Source organism: Phaenicophaeus curvirostris, chromosome 2 (genome assembly GCF_032191515.1).
Source record: "Phaenicophaeus curvirostris isolate KB17595 chromosome 2, BPBGC_Pcur_1.0, whole genome shotgun sequence".
In the NCBI taxonomy this organism is placed as follows: Eukaryota; Metazoa; Chordata; class Aves; order Cuculiformes; family Cuculidae; genus Phaenicophaeus; species Phaenicophaeus curvirostris.
Genome location: NC_091393.1, coordinates 117,725,018 through 117,746,540, shown reverse-complemented (window position 1 = coordinate 117,746,540; position 21,523 = coordinate 117,725,018). Strand labels below are relative to the sequence as shown.

Below are 21,523 nucleotides of genomic sequence, written 5' to 3'. Positions count from 1 at the left end.
TGGATGTGTGGTTGCTTTGTGGTAATGATGACTCAGAACCCAGGACCAGCCCAGAGATCCCTCCATCCACCTCCCCTTGCTGGCCTACATGGATGGAGATCACCTCCAGGGCTTGGATGTGTCCTCTACAAAGGGAACTTATAACTACATCCTCCATGTCCCACCTCCTGGAGGTCAAGGATGCTCAGATAAGGGTGTTTCATCCAAGCCCTTCTCCAACAAATATCAAACCACGCTGGCAGCGAGCACTGAATTTCTACGGTTTATGGGATTCTCTGAGATTTATAGGAAACAGACACGGAGCTGGGCAACCTTCCAAACCCAGGTTTTAAGGAAAGGCCTGGTTTTGTGCAGCACTAGTCTTACACTTCTATAATGACTTTCTTTGGAGTGCAGGAGAGCTATTGACTCTCTGGGAAATGCAGCCTGGATGTCCTGGATGGGGAGACATTTCACAGAATCATAGAATCACTTAGTTGGAAAAGACCTTTGAGACCATCTAGTCCAACCGTACCTGTTCACTATTAAACCAGAGCTCTGAGCACCTCGTCTGCTCGGCTTTTAAATCCCTCCAGGGATGGGGACTCCACCACTACCCTGAGCAGCTTCTGCCAGTGCCTGAAAACCCTTTTGGTGAAGAAATTGTTCCTGGTGTCTGAACCTGCCCTGATGCAACTTGAGGTCATTTCTTCACATCCTATTGCTGTCACTTGGGAGATGAGACCAGCACCCACCTGGCTCCAACCTCCTTTCCAGGAGCTGCAGAGAGCAACGAGGTCTCCCCTCAGCCTCCTCTTCTCCACACTAAACAGCCCCAGGGCCCTCAGATGCCAAACATCTTGCAGAGATGGTCTCACCTGGTTGAGGAACAGCTTCTCCTCTCCACAGCAGAATCCAGAGTAGTTTCCCTTGTTGCTATTTTAACATCCTAGATGTGTTTTCCCTCTAACTTACCCCAGTGGAGAATTACTTTCCTTGTTTCCGAATGGGAAAAAATTATGCTGGAAAGTGAGCGTGTATCAGTCTTCATTGCTCTTCCATGGAGAATATCATGCAGGGAACACTGTCAGGAGGAAACAGTAAATGAGCCTAGGGAAGGATCACTAATTGCTAGATAAATTGAAAGCAATAACAGAAGTCTCCTTCCTGTACATCATGTGCAGGCAAGAGAGAAGTTATTAACATGTTGCTGAAGGCAGAATACGTTGGGCTGATGGTTGGACTTGATGATCTTAGAGGGTTTTTTCCAACCTTAATGGTTCTATGTTTTCCCCTGTGAAGGTGGGGTTTTGGCAGCTTCTCCTTGGACTTGCTCCAAGACCACAAGGGTCCTTGTCACCCTGCAGATGCAGGATGTCTGTCCACCCTCCTCCAGTGGTGTCCTCTATCATGACCTATTCAGGTTTTGTGCCCTGCTTCTCTCAGCAGTGCAAATTTTTGGAGCAGAGGTAATAAACAGGACATCAGTGGGGATGGAGCTTCTGCCACAGGAAAATCTGAGGGTCACTTGCCATGACATCTGTGCCAAAATTGTATGCACAGTCCAGGAAAAGCAGACTGAGCTGTGCTGATTCACCCACAGCAGGAAACAGCCAAGCAAGACCTTGGTGCTCCTTGAGTGAAGACAACACTCGTTGGGTGAAGTCACCAGGCAAGACCTCCTGGTAGGATCAGCAGTGATACTAGCAGAGAGCAAGGGGCTCTCCTGAACTTGTGGGCTCTGTCTCAGCTCCAAAGCTCTCTCCTTTCCAGCTCCCAGGGACTCTGCCCCCAGCTAGGGATGTTCTCCAGCAGCAACAACTCAGGGAGCTGGACTTGACTCTAGAGTGAAGTCAGTGAGCTGTGCCACTGAAGAGGTTGTCCTCTCTGCTCACCAAGAGCTTCTGTGGAGAAGAGAGAGATGGGAAAGAGAGATGGGAAAGCAAGGAAATGAAAAGGCTTTGAGAACCACATGGGAAAAGCCAAGCTGGATGGGGATGCATAAGGCAGAAGGGGTGGGATGTGTTTCAAAGCATCCTTGTGGATCTGTTCACATCATTCATGAAGTGCTACTTTCTTTTGAAGGGCCTTTCTTTGAGCAGCTTGATCCAGTGGGAGGTGTCCCTGCCCATGGCAGGGGAGTTGGTACTGGATGGGCTTTAAGGTCCCTCCCAACCCAAACCATCCCAAGATTCTCTGATTTTCTCTGCCAGATGTATATGAAGTGAAAAAGCACCAACTCAGCCTAAACCCAACACAGCAGCACAGGTTGGGTATGGGAAGAAGAAGCACACACAGAACCTTTGGTTAGACCCATCCCAAAGCCGCATCAGCTCCGATGATGGGCTGTTCTCCGGCAGTGCTTGGGATGGTTCCAGCTGCACTTGGGATGGTTCCAGCTGCACAGCCCATTGCACCAGCTCCTCCTTCCCCATCCATAACTGGTTCCTGTTCCTCAGGAGCCCTTGGACCCATCTTTAACAGCTCAGTATTTTTAAGCTGAGCCCATCTACTGCTCTTTGGAGATCAGACTGCACTGTGTTGGCTCCTGACACCCAGGTTAGGGTTATTGACACACAGGTCAGGGCTCCAAGATGAGCAGCATCTGGCCCTGAAGATGAGTTGCTGAGCAGGGGCACCTCCCATTGCATCAGGTTGCTCCAAGCTCCATCCAACCTGGCCTTGAACACCTCCAAGGACAGGACAGCCTGCACCTTTCTGGGCAACCTGTCCCTCTCGCAGCACTGCAGCACAGTTTCAGTTTGAGGGTTTTTTACCTTGGTGTTTTTCTTAAGGGTTTTTAACCACTTCTGATGGTTGAGGTCTCCCATTGCTAGAGTATTTCCTTCCCCTACAGCCTGGAGAAGAGAAGGCTCCAAGAGACCTTAGAGCAGCCTCCAGTACTGAAAGGGGCTCCAGAAAAGCTGGGGAGGAGGTCTTGATCAGGGAGTGCAGGGATAGGACAAGGGGGAACAGTTTTCAGCTGAAAGAGGGGAGGCTGAGATGAGATCTTAGGAAGAAATGTTTTTCTGTGAGGGTGGGGAGGCCCTGTTTCAGGTTTCCCAGAGAAGTGGTGGCTCCCCATCCCTGGAGGTGTTCAAGGCCAGGTTGGATGGGAATTTGAGCAACCTGATCCTGTGGGAGTTGTCCCTGCCCACGGCAGGGGGTTGGAACTGAATGGGCTTTAAGATCCCTTCCAACCCAAACCGTTCCATAATTCTATGATTTTGTCTCCGGAGTCCCCTTTCCTCTGGGCTGGGGAAGGAAGGTGGTGGAGAGCACAAGCTTCTCCAACGTCCCAGTACCATCACGTGCTGGCGTGCAGCATCTCTGGCCTCTCTCCCACTGCTTGGAGGGGGTTGTTGTCATCTGGATCCCATCAGCGGGCCAGGCTGCAGGCAGCTTTCCTCCATCTGACACAGCTGCGGCTGCCCAGGGGAGCAATCTCGCCTTCCCAGAGCCTCCAAGTTAAAGGGCAAGAATTTCCTGCACGCTATATTTTTTTCCCTATTTTATTGTTTTCTTTTATAAGTCATTTCTGAGTGTGTGTGTGTGTGTGTGTGGATTGTTTGTTGTTCTTACACAGAGACGAAAGAGGAGGCTATGTCGAAGCTGGGATGTGCTGCAGGGCTGGGGCTCGCTCGGAGCATCACTGGCTGCTCCTTCCCTCTGCAGCCCTGGGGCAAAGCCGGGACCAGCAAAGCTAAGCCCATGGCCCCACTCAGGATGGTGTTTTCAGTGGTGGAAAACACAGCTGCTGCCTGCCAGGAGCAGAGTTGGAGCACGGGCATGGGTTAAGGATGCAGGCAGAGGCAGCTCACACTTCCCAGCCACAGGGGAAGCCAAGCCATGACACGGATAATTATTGAGCTCATTAATTTCATATGGAAATCAGGGTGGGTTTTGAAGAGAGTGTGTTTATCCAGCTGGGCTGAGCCCCCAGCATCGTTCTTTCTCGATGGATGTAGGGCTTGGGTTCAGCAAATCTCCTCATAAGGAGGTACCAGCGGGGTGGGGGAAAGGGCAATGCTCCATCAAGGCTGTGGGAAACCACCACCCTGCCCCTCACCACTGCAAAATGAAGCCTTTTTAGACCTAAATAGGCTGGGTTTCACCCCAAATTCAGAGGTTGCTTGACTTTACCCTGCTCCACTGCTGTCTGGCATCCAGGGTTTAGAGCTGGGGGGTAACAGAGGGGCTGGGATGGTTTGAGGAACCCCAGCCCTCCGTCCTCACCCCAGGAGGACTTGCGGGAGAGTTCCCCAAACCTTCCACCGAGGGGGCACCCAGATGCAGAGGGAAGGAGCAACTTTGGGAATGAAATATAAACACACAGAGCTCGGAAAGCAGCTCACCCTACGTGGGATAAACCCTGTGTGAAGCTGTGTTTTCCCAGGGCTGTGTGGTTTTGCATCCCAGAAGTTGGGGGAGCAAGAAGGTGGGTCCTATCACTATATTGCATGGCTGGAGAGTCAGGAAAGGGGCCAACAAGTCACGTGCTGCTTCGTGCCTCTGTCTCATTAAACCCATAAAGCTCTCCAAAAGCTACAAGCATTCACTAAAAGCAGGATATCTAGTAAAAAAAAAAAAAGGATTTTAATGCCTTATGCCCTTTCTTTTCCCAGGTGACCGAGGCCCAAAGGGAGAAAAGGGGGACCGGGGCGGTGGCACGGGTAAGTGCTCAGTCACAGTCGTCTTTCTGATGCTCCAGGCAATGTTTCAGTGGTGTTTGGGATTTAGGAGCTGGTGGCAGAAATTTCTTCTGCAAAGCAGACACGAAAGCAGCAGTCGGTGTCAGGACAAGGCTGCCAAGCGCCATGCTAGGGAGATCAGCATCCTTGGGGTATCCTTGTTTCCTCCCTGGGTGAGGAAGGAGGAGCTGGAATGGCAGGGAGGTGAGGGAGGTGAGAGAGGTGTTGGCAGTGTGCAAGGACCAAGGGTGCTCAAGGAAAGTGGTTGTGACATTAAGGCAGAGCCAAGCAATGAGAAGCACCTTGCTCTGCAGCCCCAGGAGCCCTCAGCATGTTTCTCATAGAATCACCAGATTGGAAAAGACCCACCGGATCATGGAGTCCCACCATTCCTATAAAACACTAAACCATGTCCCTCAGCACCTCGCCCACCCGTCCCTTAAACACCTCCAGGGCAGGTGACTCAACCACCTCCCTGGGCAGCCTGTTCCAGTGCCTGAGGACATCTCTCCTGCCTCCTTGGGTTCATCCCTCATTCCTCCTTGAGGACATTCCTCCTGCCATGCCAAGGACATCCCCTCGTGCCTTAGGCACCAAGGGCCCTGCTGCCATCCACCACGATGCCCAAACGGTGCCAAGCAAGGCAGGTTTAGAAGAGGAGCAGCAGCCAGGGAGCTGGGAGCATCATGGTGGGATGCACCAACACCCCAGAAAGGACCGAGGACCCCAGTCCCCTCCATCTTCTGCTCGGTGGGCAAGTGCAGCTGGTTCTCATCCACAAAGTACAAACCTATATCGCTACTTCATTTCCTGGGATAGACATAGCCCACATCTCCTCTTTGGAAACGTGGTGTTTGCATCCACGTTCCCAAATCAAAGGGACCAGAGCAGGGGCAGCAGGAGAGAGGGGTGAGAAGAGCAAGGAACTAGGGGCAGATGGTCTCCATTACCAGATGGAGGAGATGATATCTTGGCCCAGCTGTAAAGAATCAGGCTCTTGTTTTCTCAGCCACCAGGGATAATTTCTCCTCTTTAGCCTTTCCGTTCTTGTTTATCTTTTTTTTTTTTTTGGGAGGCTGGGCAGGGGGTAGATCAAGGGGTTCGGAAGGAATTGCTGCAGCAAAAACAAATGCACACACACAAAATGAGGAAGAAACGATGCTTTGGGGGTTTGTTGGGAGGGGAAGGGGCCAAGGAGCTGCTTTGAGATGGACAAGGCCAGGTCAGTTTGCAGGCAGGGAGCGCGGCTGTGATGTTCTTGCTCTGGAGCTGCAGCCCAGGAAGGCCTGAACCTGGCCAACCTTCTGCAGCACAAGGAAGCGGAAAACCCGCTTTGGTCCTGGTGCATCTCCCGATGGCTTCTCCAGCTCCTCAAAGCAAGGACCTGAGTGCAGTCCCCACTCCAGCTGCAGCTTTTGGATAGTCTCTGGGGCCCATGGGCACCAAAACAGCCCCAGGGTGGGGTGGGTTAGGTTAGGTTGGGTTGGGCTGGGATGAGCCAGGCTAGGCTGAGATAAGCTGGGCTGGGATGAGCTGGGCTGCAGGAGTGTTACAAGCAGCCAGCGCTGGTTTGGGAGGAGACTTATGGGTTTTATTAGTTCTCATTAGCCCTCTTAAGCAAAGCTTGCTAGAGGCTAAGTAGAAGGGCTGTGTCCAGGACTCACATGGCTGAGCTCTACAGCTTTATTAGCAGCCCTTACCCTGCTGATTAATGAGAACATCCTTGTGGTGCTTGGATCCACGCCCTGATTGCGCATCTCTTCCCTGCCTTGTGAAACCAGTCATCATCTTCCAGCACGCACAGGCTCTGATGAGCATCCAGCGAAGAGCCAGGGTGAGGACAGACTCACAAGGGAGAGAAATGAGGATGGTGGGGTGAGCAAATGGCTTGGGTTGGAGATGTGGCGCTGGTCCTCTCCTGGCAGGAATGCTGGTGTCTTTGGAGGCAGAGCTAGATGTTTTAATAGAGAGGATTACACCTGCCAGTGGTTTCCATGCCCCATGTAGCTGTCTAGATGGAGGATCTCTTGCCCTGGGATGCTCCAGCATGCAAAAGGGACAATGGTCCCAAAGCCACAGAATTCCCAGGCAGGCAAGGGGACCTTCTCCCAGGTGCCGCAATGCTGGTGGTCAGGGTCACTGAACACGTGGAGCTGTGAAGGTGACACCACATGGCTCAGCCTGAGCAGTGGAGGAGAAGTGCCAGACCCTGGGTTCCCTGGCTGCATCCCGCCTCTGTTTGCTTACCTGGAGCAGGGGGCTTGGGCTGGATCCCTAGAAAGGGACAAGGAGTTGGACCCTGCATAAGCTTGGTTTAACATCCACAGCTCCAATGCACGTGTTTTACTTGGAAGAGCACCTTCCTCCAGCCCACAGACACCATCCGTGGTGCAAAGCTATGTGACATCCCATAGAATCACAGAATGGTTTGGGCTGGAAGGGACCTCAAAGCCCATTCAGTTCCAGTCTCCTGCTGTAGGCAGGGACACCTCCCACAGCATCAGGTTACTCCAAGTGCCATCCAACCTGGCCCTGAACATCTCCAGGGATGGGGCAGCCACCACTTCTCTGGGCAACCTGTTCTGTAAGATGGTTCAAAGACAGCACAAGATATTTCCTGGCTCCTCTGTGATCCCAATGCTCTGCCCAGATCCAGGAAAACATGCTCAGGGTTTCCAGAGCCTGACCCCAAGCGGGCCCTGGAAGTGGGAGGTCAGCTGGTCCGAGGCCAAGCAAGGACTGTGGTTTCTGGAAATCATCGGAAGAGGTGGCCCTGCTCCCACTGGGAAGAAGCCAGGGAAAACCCAGAGTCTGAAACATGAAAATAACAACTTTGGGGCAGGTCCCAGACAGCTGGCAGAGCCAAAACCCATTGCATCTCTGTACAGCAGAACCCAAATGCTGCTCCAGTCTCTAAGTGTCCTGTTAACCCTGTACCTCCCAACTCCAAGAGCATAAGGCAGATTGGAACCATGCTTTGCCTGCCTTGGCCAACCTCATGGACACCAGCTGGGTTGGCCAAGGTGTCTGAGGTGCCAAGGTGCCTAAAGGTACCCTGTGCAAGGCTACGGGCTTGGAGAGAGGTGGCTGGAGAGCCACTCCAGCTGCCTGGTGGAGAAGGACCTGGGCGTATTGATAGTCAGCTGAACATAAGCCTGCAGCCGCCCAGGTGGCCAAGAAAGCCAAAAGCATCCTGGCTTGGATCAGCCATGGGGTGGCCAGCAGGAGCAGGGGAGGGATCGTCCCCCTGTACTTGGCTCTGGTGAGGCCACACCTAGAATCCTGGGTTCAGTTTTGGGCCCCTCGCTCCAAGAAAGAACTTGAGGGGCTGGAGCACATGCAGAAAAGGAGAATGGAGCTGGGGAAGGGTCTGGAGTCCAGGAGTTCTGGGAGTCACTGAGGGCCCTGGGGCTGTTTAGTGAGGAGAAGAGGAGGCTGAGAGGAGACTTTTTTTCTCCTACAACTACCTAAAAGGAGGTTGTAGCCAGGTAGGTGTTGGTCTCTTCTCCTTGGTAGCCTCAAGGTGAAGCAGACATTTAGGTTGGGGATGAGGAGGAATTTCTTTACTGAGAGGGTCATCGAACATTGGAAGAGACTGCCCAGGGAGCTGGTTGAGTCCCTATCTCTGGAGGTGTTTAGAAGAACAGATGTTGTACTTGGGGACATGGTCAATTGGCAGACTTATCAGGGCTGGATCAATTTTTGGACTTGATGATCTTAAAGGTCTTTTCGCATTGAAACCATTCTGTGATTCTGTAAAGAAACCTCAGCCGACCACAGCTGCCCGCGACATCCCACCACGGCAAGTTAAAGCAGGACCAGTGTCAGATTTTACCCAGCTCTTCATAGTTCCCTCCGCAATGGTCACCTCTTGGCATGGAGACCATTCAACATCACCCTTGAGAAGATGCCATGGTCTATGTGCCAGCAAAATCATAGCAGACAAGAAGGTTTTCTTCCCTTTTATGTTGCTGGGACTTCTGTAGCATCAGTGGTTGTGGTGGCGTGAAAGCAGATCACAGCCCCATAAACCCTTTTCCACCAGGGACCAGCCTTGGGCATGGAGGATATGCTGCAGGGTTGATGGTGATCAAGGAGGACACTTTGGTCTGCCTAGAAATGCTTCATGGAGCAATCCAAGCCCCATTTATCTTTGTTCATGAGAAGAAACATCATTAAGTATTTCCAATGGGAATGTGTGTTTTGATAGGGAAACAAATTCCACACACCCTGGGTTTGAGAAAATCTCTCCAAGCAGCTGAAATTCAACCTTGTTTGGTGGAGCCCAGTTCCATCCAAAGCTGTTGTCCCAGCCCACAGTGAGTCATGGAATAAGCCCAGCTGCTTGGTGGTGATCTTTCTCATCCTAAATAATGGGATTTGTGATGTGTTCCTTTGCTGGGTTGCCTTGGCTGGGGGTGGAGGAAGAACCCTTGTGGTGTGGCTTTGGAGCTGAGCTCCTCAGTCATGCCCCTATGAAAAAAGCCACCACCACTCCATGCTTCTCCCTGGCTGAAGGATGAAGGCAACCATGCTAGGTGATGATGGGGAGAGGAAGGCTGAGCAACCAGGAGTGGAAGGAGCAAAGCTATAGCGGGGAGGTCCTCCCACCCCAGTTTGGCATTTCAGACTGTCATGAGCCACACTGTTACCTCAAACATGAAGTCAGGATTCACCTGGGTAGCATGGATTTGTTTCCAAGCTGGAGGAGCTTCCCAATCACCTGAGATTACTTTATGGAAACTATTAGTGCCCTGGTTTTGCTGGCATCCTCCTCCTCCTGCATGGTTGCTCAGATCTCTCTTCTCATCGCAAGGCTGAGCTGTCTCCATTTGGTCTCACCTTGATGGTTCAGGTCTGCTGCTTGCTTGGTACCTGCCCTCCCTGTAGCACTTTGAGGCTGCAAACAGGTTTCTCATCTTGGCGTGACCATTGCAAGGCTCAGCCTCCTCCTGCAAACCCCTGGATTTGATGGAAACTCTCCAGAACCCAATGGTGGTGGGATGTTTTCAGGTCACCTGGAAGTCCATCATCCAGTGCTTTCTGCAGCCATGGGGAGATGGTACAAGGCAGGCAAGGGGAAGCACTTGGAGATGCAACCATGCCCCATCTGACCTCCCCTCTTTCTTTCCAGCAGCAGCCACCGAGGAGGGGATGATTCGGCTGGTGAACGGCTCCGGCTTCCATGAGGGACGGGTGGAGGTCTTCTACGACCGGCGTTGGGGCACGGTGTGCGACGACGGCTGGGACAAGAAGGACGGAGACGTGGTGTGCCGGATGCTGGGCTTCCGAGGCGCCGAGGAGGTGTATCGCATGGCCCGCTTCGGCCAAGGTAAGGCCACTCCATCTCTACCCCCACCTCACCTGGCATCAATACCAGAGAGCTGGTAGAGGCCCCATCCCTGGAAATATTTAAAGCCAGGTTGGATGTGGTTTTGAGCAACCTGATCTGGTTGGAAATGTCCCTGCTCACTGCAGGGGGGTTGGACTGGATGACCTTCATGGTCCCTTCCAACACAAACCATTCTATGATACATGGAGTCAATCCATAAATAAACCAGAGACTGAGCCTAGATGTCCTCCCGCGAGCAGAACGTGGGCTGTGGTGGCCTGAGAAGCTTCAGTCTGGCTGGACATTGGTTTATTTAGCCCTGAGTGTCTGCAAATATTTTGGCAATGGCTTACGGGCCGGCGTGCGAGCACATTGCTGGCATTGGCCCAGGTGGCTCATCCCTCCACTCCGGCTCCCTCGGCGCACACGCTGACTCAGCACCGCAGAACCATCCCCGGGTCTTGTTGTTTTTGAACAAACGCTTTGGGTTCTTCAGCCGGACGTGGCTTTGGAGATTGATTTTTCTCTTTAGACTGAAGAAAAGGAGAAGCTTTTAAAAACAGAGGGAAAATGTCAGGAACGCTTTGGCGGGCGAAGGGATGGCCTTTGGCCCCAAACCGTTAGGTCAGGGTGTGTCTACCCAGACCACTTCCCTTTCCACGTAGGGTTTTTAACCCTTTGACCTACCTGCTCTCCAGCTACTTGGGGCTACCAAGGAGATGATGGATCCCAAAAGCGCCATGGCCATCATCTAACCACAACCATGCCAGTTGGCTAGACTCACTCTGTGAGTGCAGCTGGACACCTGGAAGAGTTGGTATCCTTCATAATAATCTGGGAAGATGCCAGAGCTTGTTTTGCCACCACTGCCTTGGCTACCCGCAGCCAGGTTGCTGCCCTGTCTCCCACCCTTGTCCTCTACTACCCTTCAAAGCTGGTGCAGCTGCTGAGGATCCTGGCACGCTGTCCATCCAGAGCCTGTGTTGGGGCATGGGTTGGCTTGGGTTGTCCCAACTGGGAAGAACTGTTCCTGCTCTACCAGGAGGTGTCCCTGCCCATGGCAGGGCAGCTGGAACTGGATGATCTTTAAGGTCGCTTCCAACCCAAACCACTCTACAATTTCTCCTCCCATGATCACCTCAGCACTCAAACGCACCCAGCAGTGCACGGATGCTCGGTAAATGCAGAGACACAGCCCCAAGGGTCCTGCCACACCACAGTGCCACCTTCCATCACCCTTGATAGGTCAGGAGGACCCCATTGATGCCAGGGCAGTGGTGGAGTCCCCATCCCTGGGGGGGTTCAAAATACCTGTGGCCATGGCACTAGGGAACATGGTTTAGCATTCACGGTGGCGTTGGGCTGACGGTTGGACTGGATGGTCTTTGAGGTCTTTTCCAACCTTAATGGTTCTACGAGGTGCCCATGTTGGTGCTGATGCCGATGATGATGGTGCTCACCAGGTCCATGGTTTTGCAGGCACGGGTAGGATCTGGATGGACGACGTCTCCTGCAAGGGGACAGAAGAGAGCCTTATGCACTGCAGCTTCTCCAGTTGGGGCAAGACCAACTGCGGCCACGCCGAGGATGCTGGTGTCAAATGCCTGACACCGTGACGGGGTGGGGGACACCCCCAGTTTGGCTGCAGGGTCTGGGGGGGAGATGCTCAGGCCACCCCACAGATCTCGTCTGGGCTTCCTGAAATTGTTTTATTATTAGAGAAATAAAAGGCTTTTTATTATTCTCTACCGTTCTGGCACAGTTGTGATTTGGGGGGGGGGGGAGGGGGGGTCAAAGAGTGATTTTGGGGGGGTCCAGGGAGGGTCTGGGGGCCCAGGGGGTGTAAATAGAGACCCTGGGTCTGGCTCAGCCCCAGTTTGAGAAAACCCAGTGTGCTGGGACTCACCCAGAGAGACATCTTCCCACCCAGGGTGTGGGGACCCCCCCACCAGAGACACCCCACAAGCGCGTGGGATCCTCCCAGAAGACCTGAGACCCCATGCAGCCCCCAAAAAGCCTTGGGGATACCATGGAACCCCCACACACACACCCACCTAAAGGCTTGGGAACCGCATGCAGCCTCTCCAGAAGCTTTGGGGACCCCATGGAGCCACCCAAAAAAACCTTGGGGACCCCATGGAGCCCTCCCAGAAAACTTGGAACCCTATGCAGCCCCTCAAAAGCCTTGGGGACACCATGGAACCCCCCCCCCCCCCCCCCCCAGAAGACTTGGGACCCCATGCAGCCCCCCCACAGCCTTGGGGACACCATGGAGCCCCCTAAGAAGACTTGGAACACCATGAACTCCCCCGAAAAGGCTCGGTGACCCCAGTGTCCCCTCCAGGCCCCCGCAATGGGTGCTCCCCCCCTCCCCATCCCCGAGGCAGCCCCGCTGGCCCCGCCCCTTTCGCGTTCCGCGCGCTTTTGTCCGCCCGAGGCCGCCGTAGCGCGGGCAGCGCGGGGTTCGAACGGCGGCGACCGGTACCGGGGGTGGGGATGGGGGAAAGGGGATGGGGATGGGGATGGGAGGAAGGGGATGGGAGGAAGGGGATGGGGAGAGGAGAAAGGGGATGGGGACGGGGATGAGAGAAAGGGGGAAGGAGAAAGGGGATAAGGGGGAAGGGGGAGAAGTGAAAAAGGGGAAGGGGGAGAGGAAAAAGGGGGAAGGGAGAAAGAAAAAGGGATGGGGAAGGGGAAGGGGGATGAGGAAGGGAAAAAGGAAAAGGGGATGAGGAAGGGGAAAAAGGGGTTGGGGACGGGAAAGAAAGGGATGGGAATGCCAAAGGCAATGGGATGGGGAAGGGAAAAAGGGAAAGAGGATGGGAAAAAGGGGGAAGGAGAAAGGGGATAGGAGGGAAGAGGGAGAGGGGGAAGGGGGAGAAGTGAAAAGGGAAGGAGGAGAAGTGAAAAGGGGGAAAGGGGAGAGGAAAAAGGGAGAAGGGGGATGAGGAAGGGAAAAAGGGGTTGGGGACGGGAAAGAAAGGGATGGGGATGGGAAAGAGGAAGGGATGGGGATGGGGAAGGGAAAAAGGGGGTGGGGATGGGAAAGAGAAAGGGATGGGAAAGAGAAAGGAATGGGGATGGGAAAGAAAAGAATGGGGATGGGAAAGAGGAAGGGATGGGGATGGCAGTGGGATGGGGAAGGGAAAAAGGGGATGGGGACGGGAAAGAGAAAGGGAAAGAGAAAGGGATGGGGGTGGGAAAGAGAAAGGGATGAGGATGGGAAAAAGGGGATGGGGATGGGAAAGAGAAGGGGATGGGGATAAGGAAAGGGATGGGAAAGGTGGAAAGGAGGCAGGGGAAAGGGGAAAAGGGACTGGGGGAAAGAGAATGGCGGTGGGAACAAAGAATGGAGAACATAGACTGAGACTGGGAAATGGAATGGGAACAAGGATGGGAACCAGAAAGGGGATGGGAGCAGGGTTGCGAACAGGGACAAGAATGGGAATGGGAATGGGAAGTGGGACAGGAAAGGGAAGTGGGATGGGGATGGGGATGCGAACGCAGAACAGGGTTTGGGGAACAGGGATCAGGAATGGGTATGGGAACAGAGAACACGGACTGAGACTGGGAAATAGAATGGAGACAAGGATGGGGATGGGAACCAGAAAGGGAAAAGGGGTGGAAATGAGGACAGGGATACAAACAGGGACAAAGATGGGAATGGGGGCAGAAAAGGGGATGGGAAGGGGGACAGGAAAGGGAAACAGGATGGGGATGGGGGTGGGAACGCGGAACAGGGATTGGAACAAGGATTGGGAATGAGAACAGGGATCAGGAAAGAAGATAGAGAACTGGGAATGGGGACAGGAGAACAGGAAAGGAGATGAGACACAGGAAAGAGGATGGGAGTGGGATTGGGAAAGAGGATGGGAATGGGGAACTGAAAACAGGATCAGCAAATGGGAATGGGGACAGTATCAGGAAAGGGACCAGGACTGGGACAGGAACTGGGAAAAGGAACAGGATTGGGATCAGGAAAGGGAATGGCAATGGGAACAGAGAGTCATTTCCTGACATACAACCCCAACCTAGTAACCCCCCCAACCCCAGAGACGGGATTGGGGGTCTCTCCTGTCGTGGAGCCTGTAACGCCCCTACACGGGTTAGAGCTTGAGCCCTGCACAAATCCTGCTCCTGGCTCCTCCTGAGCACCTTTCTCTGGCGTTTTTGGGCCTGCAGGTGTAACAGAGCCTCTCCTCCTTTAGAGATCGGGATTGTTTGCACCAATGGAAGCCTTCAAATCCCCAACCAGCCTGGCTCACAAAGAAAAATGTGGTGAGTTGCCTCCATGAGTGGGTTTGCAGATAGTACCAAGCTGGGTGGGAGTGTTGATCTGCTGGAGGGCAGGAAGGCTCCGCAGAGGGATCTGCTCACCCCTGGGGCTGGCGCTTCTTTCCCATTTAGATGCACGGCCAGTTTCCATCACTATCCCAGCCTCTCCCTTCATGCAGAAGCTTGGATGCGGCACTGGAGTCAATGTCTACTTGATGAAAAGGTACGTGTGTGCACACAGGCATAATGTGGTGCTTGGGAATTGGACTTGTAGGTTTTTTTTTTTTCCCCTAAGAGGATGGGAAGGGATTGAACTCTGAGCAGGGGAGTGCTGCATCACCGACCTTTGGATGCTGCCCACTCCCCTTCAGAGGACACAGAGATGATGAAGGGCTGGGAATTCTAGCTGTTGCGGGCGTGCTGGAGGTATTGGTGCTGGGGAAAAGCTCATCATGTTGGATGGGGCTTTGAGCATGAGCAGCCTGATCCAGTTCAAGATGCCTCTATTCACTGTAGAGGTTGGACTGGATAGGTTTAAAGGTTCCCTTCCAATCCAAACCTATGATTTTAGCATTGTTCTTCATTAATTCCACTAACTAAATGGATACACTTTCCAGAATCGCTCCTCAGCAACCAACATGAGCTTTAACCCTGATTCTGCTCACAAATGGAGCAGTTCTTTGGCTTTTCCTATGCAGATCTCCCAGAGGTTTGTCCCATTCCCCATGGGCTGTGAAGAAAATCAACTCCAAATGCAACCAGGGCCAGCAAAGCATCTACCAGCAGAGACTGAATGAAGAAGCCAAGATCTTGAAGAACCTCCAGCATCCCAACATCGTGGGTGAGTTTCCAGCACAGCCAGTGCTGCCTAAATTCCAAATGAAGTTGTTGGAGCTAACTCTGGGGCAAGCTGATGGGACACAAGGCTGCTGCAGGGTTTTTCTTCCCTCTCCAGCTCTGGGCTCCTCTTGTAACAAGGGTTGGGGATTCCATAGCTCCTCACTGGGCTGTGGGAGGTTGGAGCTTTGGGGTGGGATGGCTGGGGAGATGAGCAGCAGGAGGATCGCTGTGTACTTGAGCATCTCCCATACGAGGACAGGCTGAGAGAGTTGAAGTTTTGAGCACTGTGATCCACTGGGAGGTGTCCCTGCTCATGGCAGGGGGTTGGAGCTGGATGGGCTTTAAGGTCCCTTCCCACCCAAACCATTCCACAATTCTATGACTGATTCCTTCCTCCACGCTTCACTCCTGTCTGTAAGCAGCGCTCCTCAGGTGGAGCTCTAAATGGCAAACCCTTGCACAACAGCATAGCAAAAACCTTTTTCCCATGACTTACAGCTCCTTTTACCGAAAAGCTGTGAGATGTTTGCAGTGCCAAAGGTTAAAACTAAATCTGCTCTGAAATTCCTGCCAGAAGCAGGACACGCCATTTGAGGGATGCAAACAAAGTTCTTTGCACGCAGTGTTTCCAGTCCAAACAATCACACTGAGATAGTTTAACGCACAAAGGGAAGGATAAAGTCAAACATAGCTGCCGTTCTGACTGGCAGATGAGATTTTAGATGAGATAAGAACAGAAATGAAATGCAGACTAAGGCAGCTTCTCAAAATACAGGGCCTTTCATGTGGCCTTCTTGAACTCTGTGAGGTTCATACGGGTCCACCTCCAGCCTGTCCAGGTCCCTCTAGATGGTAAGATTACCCAACACTCTGTATGTGCTTACCTTGAGAACTGGTCCCTGCAAGCCAAGGACTTGGCTTTCCCAAACATTCCCTGCCCTTGGTCTCGCTTCTGCAGCTGGAGATGTTGGTCCCACAGATTGGCTGCTGCTCTCCTCCCTCTCCTTCTCCTGGTTCTCCATCCTGCAAAAGCTGGGCTCAATCTTCCTACCTCTGGCACAGGGAGCAAAGCTGAGCTGGGAAGCAGCAAGTGGCTTGTCCAAGGTTTCTCCTGCAGGAGAGAGCTCCTTTACCTCAAAAAGATTTGTGGGTGGTGGTCCTGCTTTGGGCTGTGCAGGTCTCCGTAGGACATTCCTGTGGCTTCATAGAATCATGGAATAGTTTGATTAGAAAGCATTGAATCCAACCATATCTGTTCACTGCTAAACCAGATCCCTGGGCACCCATCTTTTAAACACTTCTAGGGATGGGGACTCAACTGCCCCCCCAGGCAGCCTCTGCCAGGTGTAAGAACGCTCTTAGTGAAGAATTTTTTCCTTATATCCAAGCTAAACCTCCCCTGGCACAACTTGAGGCTATTTCTTCTCTTCCTATCACTTGTTACTTGCGAGAAGACCAACACCCACCTGGCTCCAGCCTCCTTCCCAAGAGCTGCAGAGAGTGATGAGGTCTGCCCTCAGCCTTTTCTCCACACTAAACAGCCCCAGAATGCCTGCCACCCCACGGCTGATCCAAGCCAGGATGCTGGTGGCCTTCTTGGCTACCTGGGCCACTGCTGGCTCATGTTCAGCTGCTGTTGACCAGCACCACCAGGTCCTTCTCCGCCAGGCAGCTTTCCAGCCTCTCTTCCCCAAGCCTGGAGTGCTGTGTGGGGTTGTTGTGAGTCAAGTGCAGGACTTGGCACTTGGCTTCATTGAATCTACCATTCAATCTTGCCACAAAAGCCATGAGGCGGGTCCTCCTGGGATCTGAATTTATTTGGGGTTGATAGCAGCTGTTGGGAAAGCATCTGGGCAGCTCTGAATGCTCTGGCTCCATCGGGCCATTGAGCACATGGGAATGTTGCTGTTTCCCTGGACTCTCTAACAGTTCAATCTCTTTTGGAAGGTTACCGCGCGTTTACGGAGGCCAGCGATGGGAGCATGTGCCTGGCGATGGAGTACGGAGGAGAAAAATCTCTGGATTGCTTAATTGAAGAAAGAAGAGCGAAACACTTGGGCCCTTTCCCTGCTGCCACTATTTTCAAGGTCGCCTTGAGCATGGCGAGGGGCCTGAAGGTACGTTTGAGGTTGATTGTAGCTGTTCTGTGTGAATGTGGAGCGGCTGAGGGACCTGGGAATGGAGCTGGGGAAGGGTCTGGAGCCCAGGGATTCTGGGAGCAGCTGAGGGACCTGAGGCTTTTTAGCCTGGAGGAGGCTGAGGGGAGACCTCATCGCGCTCTGCAGCTCCTTAAAAGGAGTTGGGACCCAGGTGGGTGCTGGTCTCTTCTCCCAAGTTACAAGTGATGGGATGAGGGGAAATGTCCTCAAGTTGCACCAGGGGAGTTTTAGATTAATATCGGGAACAATTTCTTTACTGAGAGAGTGGTGAAGCCCTGTCAGAGGCTGCCCAGGGCAGTGGTGGAGTCCCCATGCCTGGAGGGGTTCAAAAACCACGTGGCTGTGGTGCTTGGGGACATGGTTTAGTCAGCACTGTGGGGTTGGGGTAGTGGTTGGACAGGATGACCTTAGAGAACTTTTCCTTCCATGATTCTGTGACTCTGCACTCACTCTCCAGTGCTTCTTACTCTTCACTAAAACGTGACCTTGAGCCTCCAAAACTGGGCTGTTTGGAACGACCAACCCTGTGTTTGCACATGTTAGATGCAGGAGTTGACCCAAATTTGAGGTTTTAAGCCTAAATATGTTAAAAGTCAGGAAGCTGGTGTTTTGTTGTTCAAATCTGATGGTTTCTTCTGCTTCTCCATAGCTGTGTGGACCTGGGAGTCCTGGTGGACACCAAGCCAACCGTGAGCCAGCACTGTGCTCTCCTGGCCAAGGCCAAGGGTGTCCTGGGGTGCATGGAGAAGTGGGTGGCCAGCAGGGTGAGAGAGGTTTTCCTCCCCTTCTGCTGTGCCCTAGGGAGGTCCCAGCTGGAGTCTTGTGTCCAATTCTGGACACACCAGCTCCAGAAAAACAAGGAATGACTGGAGAGAGCCCAGTGGAGGCCACAGAGATGAAGTGGGGACAGGAGCATCTCTCTTAGGAGGAGAGACTGGAAGACCTGGGTTTGTTCAGCCTGGGGAAGAGCAGAGCCGCCCCTCTGCTGATCCCATCCATGCTGATCCATATCTGATGGGTTGAGGTGGAAGGACAGGGCCAGACTTTGCTCAGTGGTGCCCAGTGCCAGGACAAGGGGCACTAGGCCCAGGAAGTTCCATCTGAACACAAGGAAAAACTTCTTTCCCGTGCAGGTGCCAGAGCACCGGAACCAGCTGTCCAGGGAGGCTCTGGAGTCTCTTTCTCTGGAGAGATCCAACTCCACCTGGACATGTTCCTGTGCAGCTGCTGGAGATGACCCTGCTTTAGCAGAGGGATTGGACAGAATGAGCTCCAGGGCTTCCAACCCTGACCATTCTGGGCTTCTGGGTTGCAGTAAGCGGGTGTTAACAGCTCCTCTCTGCCCCTTAGTATCTTCACAACGATAAGAAGCTGCTCCATGGAGACATCAAGTCTTCAAACGTGGTCGTTAAAGGCGACTTTGAAGCCATCAAGATCTGCGATGTGGGAGTGTCTTTGCCTCTGGATGAGAACATGACTGGTAAGTCAGGAAGCCAGGATGGGGACCTGGTGGCTGCCAGAGGAGCAGAGTGAACAGGGGTTCTGGGAGCAACTGAGGGACCTCGAGCTGTTTAGTCTGGAGGAGGCTGAGGGGAGACCTCATTGCTCTCTGCAGCTCCTGGAAAGGAGGTTAGAGTGAGGTGGGTGCTGGTCTCTTCTCCCAAGTTACAAGTGATGGGATGAGGGGAAATGTCCTCAAGTTGTGCTGGGGATGTTTAGACTGGATATTGAGAACAATTTCTTTCCTGAAAGAGAAGCCCTGTCAGAGGCTGCCCAGGGCAGTGGTGGAGTCTCCATTCCTGGAGATGTTTAAAAGCCAGGCAGACGAGGTGCTCGAGGATCTGGTTTAGTAGTGGACCGATACGGTTGGTTTCAATGATCTCAAAAGTCTTTTCCAACCAAACCGTTCTATGCTGGGTCAGACCCTGCTGAGCTGCTCTTGCCAGAGACTTAAGCAAATGAATCGTTCTTGTAGGGCTGGAAGGAAGCACAATTCAACCGCGACAGTTATAAAGCCTGGAGGGAAACGAGAAGCAGATGTCTAACGGCGTCGTGGCTTGGCTGTGAACAGCAGGAATGGGTTTGGGTTAATTACAAGAACACTTTTCTCTGCTGCTTTACATGGCACTTGGGCCAGCAACAGCCTCATAATTTATAAAGCTGCTCTGTTACGTTTTTATTTGTGGCCGTTCTCTTTTATATGGAGTGAGAGAGCTGGAGACAGATGATCTTTAAGGTGTGTTCCGACCCAAACCCCTCTCCCAGGGAGGAAAGTGGTTAAAGGATCAGTTTCAGGGCTGGATTCACAGGAAGGAGTCCTTTCCACCCAGCCTTGAGTTTGGTTTTGCCTCCTCATAGACTGGAGGAGACAATAGGAACCCCGTGATAAGGATTCTGGGCTGGGTCCCTAGCCCTGTGGCTGCCAAGGATGGAAGTGCAGCCCATGAAGTGCTGAGGGATCCCATAGAATCATGGAATCATAGAATTGGTTGGTTGGAAAACACCTTTGAGATCAAATCCAAGCCTACCTGTCCACCACTAAACCAAATGCTTTGGGTTGGAAGGAACTTCAAAGCCCATCCAGTTCCAATCCCTGCCATGGGCAAGGACACCTCCCACTGCATCAGGTTGCTCAGAGCCACATCCAACCTGGCCTTGAACACCTCCAGGGATGGGCAGAGCCACTTCTCCGGGAATTAGCTTCTCGTTACAGGCTGGTCTTTGATCAGCCCTGTAAGAGAAAAGGTTCCTGAACAGCAGAAGCCCTGCAGGGTGCAGGTTACAGACGATGTGAGACTACATGGATGTGAAAGAGAAATGGGTTCAAGCCCCCAAGAGATCCTCCCCTGTGGCTTTAGCACACTTGAGCAAACTGACTGTCTTAATACCTGCTGTGTAGTAAGCCATGACCATGTCTTGGTGTCTGCAAGTCTCAGCAGACCCTGAGCCATGTCATTCCCTTCCAGTGAGCGACCCAGAGCTTTGCTACATCGGCACTGAGCCTTGGAAGCCCATGGAAGCTCTGCAGGATGATGGTGTCATCACCGACAAGGCCGACATCTTCCCTTTTGGGCTGACTCTCTGGGAAATGATGACCCTCTCCGTGCCCCACCTCAACCTGGGCGATGACTCTGAGGACGAAGGTTTGTCTCTGCCTCATTGGGGAGCATCTTCTTGTAGCAAGGAGCCCAAAACTCTATACCTTGGAGCAATACAACGCTAAACAACAGCGGTGGCTCCCATTACCCCTGCTGGGGTAGAAACAGCTTCAAAATAAGTGATTTCAGTCAAAGAGAAAGTCATGATGGAGCCCAGGCAATGATTAGGGCTAACAGAGGAATAGGAAAGCTGCTGTGAAGGTCACATACTGCCTGCAAGGCAGGACGTGGGTTGCTGGGGGAAGAGAAGCTAAACTTAAGCCGGCAACGGGTGCTCACAGCCCAGAAAGCTGAACCGGGTCCTGCATCCAAAGCAGTGGGACCAGCAGGGCCAGGGAGGGGTTTCTACCTTCCCACCCAAACCTGTCTGTGATATATAAGGAGCAAAGCCCCATGCTCCAAGGGAGCAGAGCAGTTCCCAGCACTCTTCCCCACCACCTTTTCCACCTTCTTCTCCAGATGAGTCCTTTGACGAAGACTGCTTTGACGAGGAAGCCTATTACGCTGCCCTGGGAACCCGCCCAGCCCTCAACATGGAAGAACTCGACTCATCCTACCAGCGCATGATCGATCTCTTTTCTGTCTGCACCAACGAGGATCCCAAGAAACGCCCCTCAGCTGCGTGCATTGTGGAGGTCTTGGAGGCAGGTCTAGGCCAGGAGTAAAATCATTTGAGGTCCCACAACCGTGCCACCAAGCTCAGGGACAGCTGTTCCAGAGCTCCACAGCACAGTTGTGGGTCCTTAGGCATTAGAGTTAGAAAGGTAAGAAGGAAAAGTGCTGGTTGGGGAAATTCCTGCCCTCAAGTTGCTGGAGAGAAAGAGGTCGCAATACATCTGTGTCCCTCAGATGTTGTTTCAGCCTTCTCTGAGCTCCTCCAGTTAGGAGAGTCATTTGAAACATTCCCACATCTCTTCCATATACAAAACCAAGTTTGTGCAGCAGTTTCCCACACTTTATTAAGCAGGCAAACCCCGACTGTGACAGCTTCCCCCGGAGGGTTCCAGCTCTTAATCCGCTGGGGAATTCCTGCAGGGAGGGTGGTTTGAAAATATTCAACGTTCTGTGTTTAAGTTTAGGAAGTGCAAA

At 52.8% G+C, this 21,523-nt stretch overlaps 2 protein-coding genes across 4 annotated transcripts in view; both read left to right on the top strand.

The window, feature by feature from the left end:
• Window positions 1-11,751, top strand: part of SCARA5 (scavenger receptor class A member 5) — a 41,269-nt gene extending 29,518 nt beyond the window's left edge. For 2 of the 3 annotated variants that reach the window (XM_069850683.1, XM_069850684.1), the window contains exons 7-9: window positions 4,605-4,652; window positions 9,805-10,002; window positions 11,482-11,751. In XM_069850683.1, the coding sequence (XP_069706784.1) occupies window positions 4,605-4,652; window positions 9,805-10,002; window positions 11,482-11,618 (383 nt within the window). In that variant the 3' untranslated portion in view covers window positions 11,619-11,751. The remainder of the gene's footprint in view (window positions 1-4,604; window positions 4,653-9,804; window positions 10,003-11,481) is intronic. The other variant, XM_069850685.1, reaches the window with a different exon arrangement.
• Window positions 11,752-14,210: 2,459 nt separating this feature from the next.
• Window positions 14,211-21,385, top strand: PBK (PDZ binding kinase). Its single transcript, XM_069850723.1, has 7 exons — window positions 14,211-14,280; window positions 14,410-14,500; window positions 14,976-15,118; window positions 17,065-17,234; window positions 18,627-18,756; window positions 20,243-20,419; window positions 20,894-21,385. Exons 1-7 carry the CDS (start codon window positions 14,232-14,234, stop codon window positions 21,097-21,099), a joined length of 966 nt encoding a protein of 321 aa, XP_069706824.1. The 5' UTR covers window positions 14,211-14,231; the 3' UTR covers window positions 21,100-21,385.
• Window positions 21,386-21,523: the final 138 nt, after the last annotated feature.

What these genes read in the sequence shown, in the direction of transcription:
- PBK (XM_069850723.1), top strand. Translation starts at nt 14,232, where the DNA reads ATGGAAGCCTTCAAATCCCCAACCAGCCTGGCTCACAAAGAAAAATGT. An exon ending in AATGTCTACTTGATGAAAAG is followed by an intron (nt 14,501 to 14,975) that starts GTACGTGTGTGC and finishes TTTCCTATGCAG; the next exon opens with ATCTCCCAGAGGTTTGTCCC. An exon ending in CGATGACTCTGAGGACGAAG is followed by an intron (nt 20,420 to 20,893) that starts GTTTGTCTCTGC and finishes CTTCTTCTCCAG; the next exon opens with ATGAGTCCTTTGACGAAGAC.